The sequence below is a fragment of the Podarcis vaucheri genome (assembly GCF_965113315.1).
Source record: "Podarcis vaucheri genome assembly, chromosome: 9".
In the NCBI taxonomy this organism is placed as follows: domain Eukaryota; kingdom Metazoa; phylum Chordata; class Lepidosauria; order Squamata; family Lacertidae; genus Podarcis; species Podarcis vaucheri.
In genome coordinates this window covers 30534507-30547341 of record NC_138767.1, presented here as the reverse complement: position 1 = coordinate 30547341, position 12835 = coordinate 30534507, and the positions used below count along the sequence as shown (strand labels likewise).

The 12835-nt window shown below is 42.9% G+C and overlaps 1 protein-coding gene across 4 annotated transcripts in view; it reads right to left on the bottom strand.

Moving 5' to 3' along the window:
- AFG2A (AFG2 AAA ATPase homolog A) overlaps nucleotides 1-12835 on the bottom strand; it is a 153740-nt gene that overhangs the window by 39229 nt on the left and 101676 nt on the right. The window contains exons 15-16 of one of the 4 annotated variants that reach the window (XM_082236914.1): nucleotides 6131-6185; nucleotides 3741-3779 (exon numbers count right to left, since the gene is read on the bottom strand). The exons of 2 other annotated variants lie outside the window; for them this stretch is intronic. In XM_082236914.1, the coding sequence (XP_082093040.1) occupies nucleotides 3772-3779; nucleotides 6131-6185 (63 nt within the window). In that variant the 3' untranslated portion in view covers nucleotides 3741-3771. Of the gene's footprint in view, nucleotides 1-3740; nucleotides 3780-6099; nucleotides 6186-12835 lie in introns of those variants that run through there. One more of the 4 variants, XM_082236913.1, reaches the window with a different exon arrangement.

The window sequence follows — 12835 nt, the reverse complement described above, 5'->3', positions numbered from 1 at the left end:
GACTAACTCGTGTAAGTTTAAAAAACAAAACAGACAGCAGCCATTCTTGGCAATCCACTTGACTTGCTTTGTTTGACTTCCCTTGTTCTCATTCTCTCTCCCCACAACAAAGGAAGGAGAAAATATGTGATTCCTGCTTTTCTGAAGGAAAACAGAGTAAACTTAGCTGAAGAACACAAGGAAGAGGAGGAAATACCAAGCAGATTACAGGGAAAGGCAGGTGATTTACAAGACGGAATAGCACTACAGGACAGAACCAAAATATGCAGAGAACTGTAAAGGTAAAGGACCCCTGACAGTTAAGTCCAGTTGTGAACGACTCTGGGGTTGCGGCACTCATTTCGCTTTACTGGCTGAGGGAGCCGGCGTTTGTCTGCAGACAGTTCTTCCAGGTCATGTGGCCAGCATGACTAAGCCGCTTCTGGTGAAACCAGAGCAGTGTACAGAGAGCCGTTTTACCTTCCCGCCAGAGCGGTACCTATTTATCTATTTGCACTTTGATGTGCTTTCGAACTACTAGGTTGGCAGGAGCTGGGACCGAACAACAGGAGCTCACCCCATTGCGGGGATTTGAACTGCTGACCTTCCAATCAGCAAGCCCAAGGCTCAGTGTTTTACACCACAGCGCCACCTGCGTCCCATGCAGAGAACTGTAGAAGGGGGACAAACATTTGGAGTCTCACTACACTGTGTCGCCCAGGAGAATTAGCCATCACTTGGTTACTGTTTACTCCTTGTACAGATTGGTAAAGTGGCAACCCCAAGTTCCTCTACTCCTGGTCTTCAAAAACAGTACTTTAGTTATGTCCTAACTAGATGCATCCATCAAAAGGGTGAACATTCAGGGTTTGGGCCCTAAAGTGGCTGTGGGAGAAAGGGAGCCCAATAATTTGGCATAGGCTAGGCACAGCCAATGCATACTTGGACTACATATTGCTGTGGTGTTGAACTACAACTTCCCTTATCCTTGATCACGCTACCTGAGGATGATAGGAATTGTAATCCAAAAACATCTGGAGTCAACCATATGTTGCCTATCTCTGCATATACTCTTAAATCAAACTCCTTTTATGTTCAGCGACCAGACTAAATTCCAGAGAGACTTAATTTCCGCAATCCAACACATACATAACACACCACAGGGATTATTATTAAATGTGCTTGTACCTAGGCAGGGTAATCAGGGAACTCCTGTCACATCTCCAAATGACTTGAAGTGGCACGTTTTTACAAGTCAACAGGGCCACTATTTGGGGGTAGCTAAGTCTAAAAAAAGACCCAGTTCTAACACTCATTTTCATTCTGTAACATAATTCTTCTGGGAATGGTACAAACACGGGAGCTGCATGTCAACTGTTCCCTTCATCGCCGAATGATTCCAACAATGCTTTGCATGAGAATTGTCAATAAAACTACCTTGTGAATTGACCATAAGGTACACAGGCATGACATCATTTATAACTGGAAAGCCAAACATTGGGATGGGAACTGGCAGCCTTGAGACAAAGCTGTCCCCCAAAGGGGTTGGTCACTTGGACTCACAGTTGTTCAGCACAAAAGTGAAAGTAGAATGTGAAAGTACAGCAACTTTGGTGGAATCCTGTTCACCACTTTTTACCTGCTTGTAAAAGTGGCTCTCTGACAAAACTGGACACTTACAGAAGTCCCAACAAGTGTGTAAAACAGACACAGTTACCAGATTCCTGAAATACCTTTGGACAGGTGAGAATAGAAATGCTTTTAAATAGCGACTTCATCTCTTTCAGAGTATTGTTTGTGAAGGATAAAAACTTTCCAAATGGAAGCCTTTAACTCCAATCCAGACAGTACATTTTTTGTTCATGAGAACATTCTCACTGTCCCTGGGTATGTACTCCTATGGACAAATGTGATGAATAGACACAACAACCAGAGACAAAGTCAGCAAGTTTTTCTAGTTGCCAGGATCAGAGTGGTTACTGCTAATCACTCTGTTCACATACCTGTGCTTGTCTACATTAGTTGGTGTTTTGGGACAATGAGAACTGTTTGCACGGGAAACAGCTGTGAAGCCCTGAGATTTCTTCCAAGTCTCAAAATTATTTTCAAAGGCTATTTTGCACATGTGTGGAAATATTCCTACTTCAGGAAAAATGTGACTTTAAAATGTAGTTTGTATACATTGACTCCACTGACATTATAAGTTTTACAAATTAAATGTATTAATAACAAAGGTCATCAAGACCTAAAATAAATGGAAGAGGAAGGAAATCCATGAATTCCCACAGAAACAATTACTACTAGATCAGTGCTACCAAAGTTCTTCCCACAATAGCAATACATCTGCAGAACAGAAACCTCCCCTGATTCTGATATCTGCTCTGGGCACAGCTGTGCGCAATTCTGCATAACAGCTCAAGAATTTCACAATTCAGCTGGTTTCATAATTTTTGCAAGATTTACTATCCCACTTGACAGCCATGGGATTCTCTGCGAGCAGAGAAATTCCCAAGACAAAAACATTGGAACAAACACCCAAATGCTGCTTTTTGTCCTGCTCGCCTTCCTCCCTGCGCATACCAACTCCCTGTGCACAATTCCAGCCTGTCATTGGCCACACAGTACGTCATATTTTATTTCAAAGGTGGAAGTCTTGGTGACATCAATTCAATCATATACTCAGGCCAAGCGGAACTGCTGACACTACAGCTGTGCATAATTATGGGGTTCTGCCTTGCAAATAAATCTGGACTTTGCTTATTGTCCTTACTCTGTTTGGCAAAAGAGAAAAATTAGATCTAAGCATGCATAGCGCTCTCCAGCATGCCTACACCTTTAGGGTTCCCCTATTTTCAAAATGATTTGAACTGCTTCTAAAGAGATGACAAATTTTTAATTGCATGGTCCAGAAGAAAAGAAAAACAACTTGCTCCATGTGAAGGAGTTGGTTAGCATATGGTAATTATTCACAGCATTCCCCTTACACACACTCGCTCACTAACACCACAACCTTGTTTCATCTGCAGCTGTGGAATTTCTTTTTCTTTTTCTCTTTGCCTAAAGAGAACTCTTCCCTCCACTTCATAAGCCATAAATCTGTTGAAACAGACCACTTGGGAAAAATCTGCATTCCAGACAAAAGGGAAAGAGGTATGATTGGAAAAGGGATTGGTGAGCGTATTTACAGCTCACTCTGTAGGGCTATTAACCAAATCTTTAATGGCAATCACAAAACGTACTATAAAACAAAGTTAACACCACTATTCCAAGTGTATACCTACTATGCAACCGTATATTTTAACCTGCACAAGGAGAGAGGCATGAGAAATCATACACTACACAAAATATAAAGTATGCAACTTACAACCATTAAAATCAATGAGTGTTTTGGAGTAGACTCCAAGCAGGATGTGGCTTGCATCCAAATTGTAATAAAGTCATTGTTATGATACTAGGCACTTTGTAACTTCCATCCACAAAGACCAGAGCACTTCCAAAAGCATCAATTAAACCTCCTCTAAATAGCTGCACTTTTTTATGCAGACGGAGATGTAAGATGGTTTAAAATGTGATCCTAAGCAGCATATAACGGAAGTTCGACTGAAATCAATAGGACATTCAGTGACTTAATGACTATGATCCAGAAAGCATGTTGCATGCTACAGAAAGGCTTCTGTTAATGGCCACTGTTGACAAAGTAATCCAGATTACCATGTGCTTCTCTGGCCCACAGTGGAAGACAGGAGTGTCTGGCGTGCTCTGGTCCATGGGGTCATGAAGAGTCGGACATGACTAAACAACTAAACAACAACAACAACAACAACAACAACAACAACATTTTAATAACATTTGTCCCATTTTTGTTTTTGCTCTAAATCTGACTGGCAATAAAAATATGCAAAACTTAGTTTTCTGCCACTTCCTAACTTCTAAAATTAACAAAAAGTACAATATTTAGGTGTTGTTTTTTTTAAAAAAGAGAGAGTTAGCATAATTCATTTCTGGAATTGTTTCCCAAATTTATAGTTTATTTCGTTAAATTTCAATAAAACAGGTTTAAGAGGTAATAAATACAGCAAAAGCATTTAATCTCTAAGCATGAATTTAAACAGTACCTGTGGCCCCACATACTCTTAATGTGAAGTAACTTAAAAGCAAATCCACAGGAATTATTGTCAAACAATGGCATGATTATCAAAGCAAGTAATTTTACATTAATTGCAAGTTGTAGAAGGCAAAACACATGCAATTTATTCTGCCGCTCTTCCAAAATAGTTTTCATTCAGGAATGCCAAATAAATGGACTTAAAACACAGCACGTGACTATACAATTACATAGGCTCTTTATAGGTGCCAAGTATGTTGCATCACACCTATACTGAAATCCCCAAAGGCTCCTGTCTTGAAGGAATTAACTGGTCTGTTAATCTAAAGAAAATCTTTTACATGAATCCAGGAGCTGTATTAAAAAACAAAACAAAAAAAAACCTCTAGGAGTACAAATCATGGAATTTAAAATCAATATTATTTTTAATGCTACCTTTTCAATTCAATTCCAAAAGCATATCCAGACATTCAAAATAAAGGCGAGGAATAAATTTCAAATCTTTGACCAAACAAGATGTGATAGCAGAACTGCCAAAATCATGTGAAAAGGGAGAACACAGTTACATAGGAAGTTGTATCACATGAAGTTAGACCACTGGTCCATTAGCACAGAATTTTTTACAGCAAACCTCCTGACCTAGCGCACTCCAGATTTTTTGAGCTACTCTCACCAACTGCAGCCTGCATGCCTGGATTGTGGGAGCTGTCAAGGATTATGAGAGATGTAGCCCAAAACATCAGGAGGACACCAGTTTAGGAGTCTACACTGCCTGAAAGTAACTTTCTAGGGCTTCATATAAGGAGTCTTTCTTATTTCTATGCTAGGAACTGAAACTGACTGCACGTCTTGTACAAACTGCTAAGCAGACCCACCCTACAAAAGCAACTATCCCAAAGATGCAGATGTTGACCTACTATTAACACTTTTCTGAGGGGGACTGATTGCCTCCTCCCTCCTCCCATTTAAATGTGATTCTTGGCTAATAGAGCTTTTATTCTGCAGTGGAACTAATGCCTACACAATCCTCCAAATAAAGTTTAACCTGCCTTCCTGCAACTAGAGCTAAAGAGTGATTAATAAATGCATTCACAGTCAGAAAGTTAAACCCTATCCTAAACAAACAGAAATGGGAAGTTCATGTGGAAGATGAATTGACAGAACAATGCATACCCTTTTCTATTTCTTTTATAAGCACCTTATTTAGTCCCTCAAGGCAAGCTGCCCAGCCTTTCTTATTGTCTGAACATGTTACCGTGAACACTTCAGTATCTTCCATATATAACACAATGAGAGGTTGTCCTTGGCTAGTCTAACACAATTTTAGAAGCAGAGACTGGGATACAAGCCAAACACTTAAGGCAGAATCCTGAACACATTAAAGCTATTCCCACTGCTGCTTGAAAACAGCAGTTTTAGATATGAAAAACTTTCAGAAAAATATCTACACACTGTTTCTCCTTCAGACCAGTAAGGCTGAATACCTTCCTGCGCTGGAAATTAAGTGTAGCACAGACCATTCCAAGGGAAACTCTATGGCAAGCATCCAAAGTGAAGGTATAAACATTCTCCCCTAGAGTTTATTGGAGAACAGTGATGGAGAGTAGGCTAATTTGGTCAGTGTAAAATTATTGGGTCACTGGCAAAGGATGGAAATGGGAAGCTGTTTAGGAAGCAGTGCTCAATACAGAAGAACAAAAGTAGTATGGTTTGATGTGATGTGATCTAAAGGCAAAAACCTTGCGAAAAAGTTGGGGGGGTGGCCCCTCATTTTGTCACCCTAGTAGAATTTGTTCCTTAAGATAACAGAAAAATGACACACACCCCTTAAAACTCCAGTCAGCTTAGGCTTCTGAACATTTCCACATCACCTACATCATGTCTGATCAAATTCATCTCATTACCTTCTGCACCAACATTTGTTTTTTTTTTTTGTACTTTTACAACAATAAACACTACAAATCCCATGGTGCAATGTGTCATGAAATACAGAATATCCATGTTCAACAAGCATAATATGCAATATCTTTATTTATACAGTGGTACCTCGGTTTTCAAACGTCTCCGTTGATGAACATTTTTGAATTCGAACACCGTAAACCTGGAAGTACAGTGGTGCCTCGCAAGACGAAATTAATTCGTTCCGCAAGTTTTTTCTTCGTGCGAGTTTTTCGTCTTGCGAAGCACGGTTTCCCATAGGAATGCATTGAAAATCAATTAATGCGTTCCTAGGGAAACTGCCTTCAGACCAGGTCCGGGGACAGTCTGTCCCCTGACCTCTTCTGAAGGCTGGGGGGGGGGACAAGGGCTTTTCCCCGGCTGGAGAGGTGACGCGCGCCTATGACAGGAGCCTCCATAGGCGCGGGTCACCTCTCCAGCTGGGAGAGCGCGCGGGGGGCTAAAGCAGCCCCCTGCGACCCTCCCCCGGCTGGAGAGGTGACGCGCGCCTATGGCAGGAGCCTGAGATAATTAATAATTTGAATATAAAAGAGGGAGGTGTGAGGAGGTCGAGGAAACAAATTAATGAAGATAAGGATATGGGAATATTGGATTTGTTTTTTTTTTTAAAAATTGTTTTTGTTTTTGATTTTGGTGTATTGTATGTTTTGTACTTTTTATTCTCTTTTTATTGATCTGTATTGTTTAATTTCTTTTTTCTTGCTTTTCTCTTTTCTTTTTCCCCCCTGTAACTTTAAATTCCCAATAAATATCATTAAAAAAAAATGTTTTCATTTTCGAACGTGCCTCAGGAGTCAAACATGAAACACGGCTTTCATATTGAGATTTCCATTTTGAGGCTTCTGTTTTGAGTTTTCGGTTTTCTAACGTTTGGGAATAATCTTTCAGGACGGATTACGTTCCACTGTATTACATTTATATCCCACCTTGATCTTCAAGTAGCTCAAGGTGGCATATATGGTTCTCCCTCTACCTATTCAATCCTAACACCTTGTGAGGTTGGGTGAAGAGGCAGTGACTGGCCACCCAGTGAGCATCATAACAGAGTGGGGATTTGAACCCTTATCTCCTAGAGTTCTGATACAAATTTTAACATTCTAGAGAAAGCAAACTTTGTGTTTCCAGTTCTGACAGTGGATGCTTGGTACAGGGAAATTTAACCTGTAAAATTTATTTACACTATTTAAGAGATGCGTTTCAGCAACCCCTGGGTGGCTTTAAAATAGGATTAGACATGTTCATGGAAAATAAGGCTACCTCCACTATTGGAGATTGTCTGCTTCTGAACACCAGTTGCTCTGGAGCAGGCTTCCTCAACCCCGGCCATCCATATGTTTTTGGCCTGCAACTCCCAAGATCCCTAGCTAGCAGGACCAGTGGTCAAGGATGATGGGAATTGTAGTCTCAAAACATCTGGAGGGATGAGGTTGAGGAAGCCTGCTCTGGAGCATAAGTGGAGAGAGCGCTGCTGCACTCAGGTTCTGCTTAGGAGCTTCCCAGAGGCATATCGCTGGCCACTGAGAGAACAAGACAATGGGCTGGATAGGCCTTCGGCTTGATCCAGGAGGGATCTCCTTATATTATTATAGGAAAAGCAGTAGCAATCAGCAAAGCGCAGCCATGCCTCCACCAACTGAGTCATAGCTGCACACTGGGACAGAGAAGGGGAGGGGAGGGGATGAGGCATTTTCACCATGACAGCAGGAGCACTGGATTGGCTCTGCCAGCACATTTGCCCCCCTCCATCCCATGCGTTATGTAGCAGTGGCTCAGCCAGGAGGAGGTCAGGTGAGTGGTGCAGCCTCACTGCACCGCCTGATATGGAGGAAAAGCAATACCTCTGCAACTGAATGGTTTCATATAATCTAAGCCAACAAAACAAATAGAAAATACAGAGATACACTACAGATGTACAGTGGTGCCTCGCAAGGCAAAATTAATTCGTTCCGCGGGTTTTTTCGTCTAGCTAATTTTTCGTCTTGCGAAGCACGAAATCCCATAGGAATGCATTGAAATCCAATTAATGCGTTCCTATGGTCAAAAAAAGTCCAAACAAAGCCAAATTTGGTACAACAAGAGTTTATTAAGTGCTCTTTAAAGTCACACATACTGTAAAGAGCATTTCAAAAATTGAAGGAACAATAAATTAAGTTTCTAAACATGACAGAAAAACATTTAAAAATCAACAAAGTGTACAGTACATTTTCTAAGACTCTGGGGGACAACTCGAAGAAGGTTCCTCTTCCACTCTTTGCTTCTTGCTTAAGAACCTGTCCATGGTCTGCTGCTTCATCCGCCTTTTCAGCACCTCCCTGAAAGGCGACATGACCCTCTTATCCAAAGTGTTCGCAAGGTCATGTGCCACGTGCTTGTCAGAGTGGTGCCGCTGTGCAAAAGCCTGCACATCCTTCCACTTCAGGCAAATGTCCCTCAGTTCTTTGGAGGACAGCCATTCCTCAGTTGCTTCCTCCTCTTCCAGCGAGGCCTGCTCCTGCACAGCCTCTGCCTGCAGTTCGACCAGCTCCTGGGTGGTCAGCTCGTGGTCGTGCTCCTCCACCAGCTCACTGATGTCCTCCTCTGTGACCTCCAGGCCCATGGTCCTCCCCAAGGCAACAATGTCCTGCACCACTGTTGACTCTGGTGCATCTGAGTCACTTGGTGCCACACAGTCCGGCCACAGGCTGCGCCAAGCGCAATTCAAATTTCTCTGGCTGATCCTGTTCCAGGCCGTGGTGATCATCTTCAAGCAGGTGACGATGTCGAAGTGGTCCTTCCAGAATTCCCGCAGGGTGATGGTGGTGCAATCAGTCACCTCGAAGCATCGCCTGAAAAGCTCCTTGGTGTAGAGTTTTTTGAAATTGGCGATGACCTGCTGATCCATTGGCTGGAGCAGTGGCGTGGTGTTAGGCGGCAGGAACATGATGCTGATGAAGCTGAACTCCTCCAACAAGGCCTTTAGGATGAGCAGGAGCATTGCCCATCAGAAGCAAAGCCTTCAGCGGCAGGTCGTTGTCCAGCAGGTACTGTTTGACAGCAGGGCCAAAAGCAAGATTGACCCAGTCCACAAACAGCATACGTGTGACCCAAGCCTTACTGTTGGATCGCCACATGACACTCAGCTGCTCCTTGTCGACCTTGTGTTTCTTGAAGGCCCGTGGGTTCTCCGAGTGGTACACCAGCAGGGGCTTGATCTTCAGGTCGCCGCTTGCGTTGGCACAGAAGAGCAGGGTCAGACGGTCCTTCATGGGCTTGTGGCCAGGCAACTTGGCCTCCTCCTGTGTGATGAAAGTCCTTTTGGGCATCCTCTTCCAAAACAGCCCGGTCTCGTCGCAGTTGAAGACCTGCTGTGGAACGTAGCCCTCCGTCTTCACAACCTCCAAGAACTCTTCAGCCGCAGAAACATCAGAACTGGCAGCCTCTCCATGCCTGACCACGCTGTGGATTCCAGATCTTGTCTTGAACCGGTCAAACCAGCCTCTGCTTGCCTTGAAGACTTCTGGCTCGCCTGAGGTTCCTGGCTGTTTCCGGACGAGGTCTGCGTGCAAGGCCTTGGCCTTCTCACAAATGACGGCCTCAGTCACTGTGTCCCCTGCACGCTGCTTCTCTTCTAACCAGATGAGCAGCAACTTCTCCACCTCCTCCAGAACAGCTGGGCGGTTCTTCACGATCCTGGTGACTCCCTTGGCTGCATCAGTCACAAGGACTCTTCTCCCTCATCTTCAGGATGGTCCCGATGGTCGATGGATTCCTCCCGTACTCCCTGGCGAGGTCTGTCACACGCATTCCACTGGATGATCTCCTTCTTCATTTCCAGCGTAACCTTCTCCTTCTTCCCCTCGCCGGCCTCTGCAGCAGCAGTCTTCTTGGGTCCCATGGCAGCACAGCTCCTACCTTCGCAACCCCCCCCCCCCAAATAATCAGTGCTTCACATCCAAAAAATTCAAAAGCACCCAGCCACACACCACACAGAAATTCAAACCCAGAACCAAGTCCTTGAATTCCAAGCACCCCAACCCAAAATCCAAAAAACCCCCAAAAAAGTTTTAAAAGTTTAACTTACCGAATGGCTGCAAAAGAAGTTTTGGAAAAGCTTCAAAAATCACCAAAGTCTTCAAAAACCTCCCCAGCTGTTCCCCCAGCCACCCACCACACAGAAATTGCAAACCCCTCCCCAACTGTTGTAAACCCCTCCCCAACTGTTCCCCCAGTCACCCACCACACAGAAATTCAAACCCAGATTTTTTTTAAAAAAAACAGCAGAGTGGCCCAATGGTCACAGAAAATCATAAAAATGCAGAAAAAAACACACAAGCTTCCAGATTCTTGCAAACCCCTCCCCAACACCAAGTCCTTGAATTCCAAACACCCCAACCCAAAATCCAAAACCCCCCAAAAAAGTTTTAAAAGTTTAACTTACCAAATGGCTGCAAAAGAAGTTTTGGAAAAGCTTCAAAAATCACCAAAGTCTTCAAAAACCTCAAAAAGGCTACCACACCGTGTGCTATGAGTTGCTCCTCGAAGTCAAGTCACAACTGCACCTCTTCAAGCAATGCACCCTGGGTATTAATGGTTTTACGAAAAAGGAAGCAAACTTGCAAGACGTTTTCGTCTTGCGAAGCAAGCCCATAGGGAAATTCGTCTTGCGAAGCACCTCAAAAAACGAAAAACCCATTTGTCTAGCGAGTTTTTCATCTTGCGAGGCACCACTGTACAAGGAAATGATCATTAGCAGGAAAAAATGCACTCTGGAAGGAAATATTTAAACTGCTATTTCTTAACAGATTTTCCTGACATAGATGGACCCAGAAATAGAGTAGATTTCCCATGCCAGATTTTGGACGGTTGGGGTGAATCGTTGTGATTCTTAAAAGAACACAATGTTCAAGCTTTATAATGGTAGGATGCTTCTTTTACCCTCCACCTTAACTATAGAGGTGCTCCCATTCCTGTATAATTTTAATTTGAATAGCTTAAATCCTTAAGGCACTTATACGATAGCAGAGTTTATAAAGAAATCTAATCCAATGAAATGCATTCAGTTTGACACACAAAACTTTGAGACTTTAGTATTCATTTCCAGGGGGAAACTTAACCCTCATTTGTATTTAACTCTTAACGTGATGTACAGGGGTTAACACAGTTCATTACTTTTCCTGGTAACTTTGGAAGAATGTCAACATCCAGCTACCTTTGCATAAGCATCAAAACCGAAAAAAGTTAGCTGGGGGGAAGAGATAGTGGGTGTGGATTAACAATGGTGAGTCATATGAACACCCCAAGCAAAGAAGTGTTGAGCCTTTGATGAGGTATGTGAAGAATGAGCCGCAAAGTAAAACATTTCTCTGTGGCCAGCATCCTAAGAGATGGAAAGGTCCTGCACTCATTCTTGCATTATGCTAATGAAAAATAGCACGCAAAACTACACATCAAGTTCCCTTATAAGCTACAACCCAATGCATGCTTTCTTGACAGAAAGTTCTAGGAACTTCCAGTACTAAGCTTCGGCATTAAAAAAAAAAAGTCCATGAGCAAACGTTGTCAAAATTTAGAATATTCTTTAAACCCAGCCTTGGTGTTTCCTCCTCAAACACTGTAAACTTCCAGGAAAAATGTGATGGAAAGATTTTCTACCATAATAAAAATTCAGAATACACTTATTTGCCTAAAAGGCGATGGTAAAAACATCACATACAATGACAAAAAGGCACAGAATAAAAATAGTGTCTAATCTTTAAAGAACAAAACCACATTCTACTGAACATGCAAGCATTTGTTGGAATTAAAGTGGAAATCGCTGCTGCATTTTAGCTCCATTAATGCCACCAGAAGAGACAGCAATGAAAGAATAAACCTCTTTGCATGGAGCTTTGCATATGCAACAGAGATTCTGGATCAGGACTATATTCTACCCTGCTTTAATAAAAACTATTTCAAACATGGACGCATGCTTGTCTTGCTCAAAAACATCTAAAGCTTTCAAAACGATGCATGATTGGAGCACTGAACAAACTGGAAGAGATTTTGGGTGAAAATTTGTATACCAGTTGACCCAGGGGTCCGCAACCTAAGGCCCATGGGCTAGAAGCGCCCCACGGAGGCCGTTTAACCGGCCCACAAGCCTCCCCCAAACTGAGCTGCCTGCTCGGTGAGTCCCCACCCGCTGCACTAAACCGGCGCAGGGACTCTCTTCCACGGCTCCAGAAATCGCTTCTGTGCATGCCCAGACGCCGAAAATCGCTTCTGCGCAGGTGCAATTTTCAGCATCTGGGCATGCACAGAAGCGATTTCTGGAGCCGCGGACATGTACAGACGCAATTTCCAGCATTGCACTGCACCAGTCCGGCCCACGGAGGATCTCCATGGGAGTGATCCGGCCTACGCCTGGTAAGCCTTGCCGACCCCTGAATTGACCTCTTGTAAGGAATTACAATTGAGGCCGGGTAAGCTCAAGGCTAACACCAATGCTATCTCCATCATTATTATGTGTACAAAACATATATGATTTTATGTAGATGAATTATTATAAGATTAAAAAGCCCCAAACTAATTAAGACCAGAGCATGACTAAAACACACACACAAAAAGCCATCAAAAGGAATTTCAATACTGTTTGATGCTTCTCTTTTGGCAATGTGCCTCCCCCAATTTCTTAGAGGAAAAACAAATGTTTCTAACTACACAGGCTCAGCAAGGTCAAACCCAGTTCCATGAATAAATGTCAACAAGCTTAAGTTATGCACTGAACATTTCTTCCAAAATCATTTACATTTTTATCTCTGATAATTTACCCAT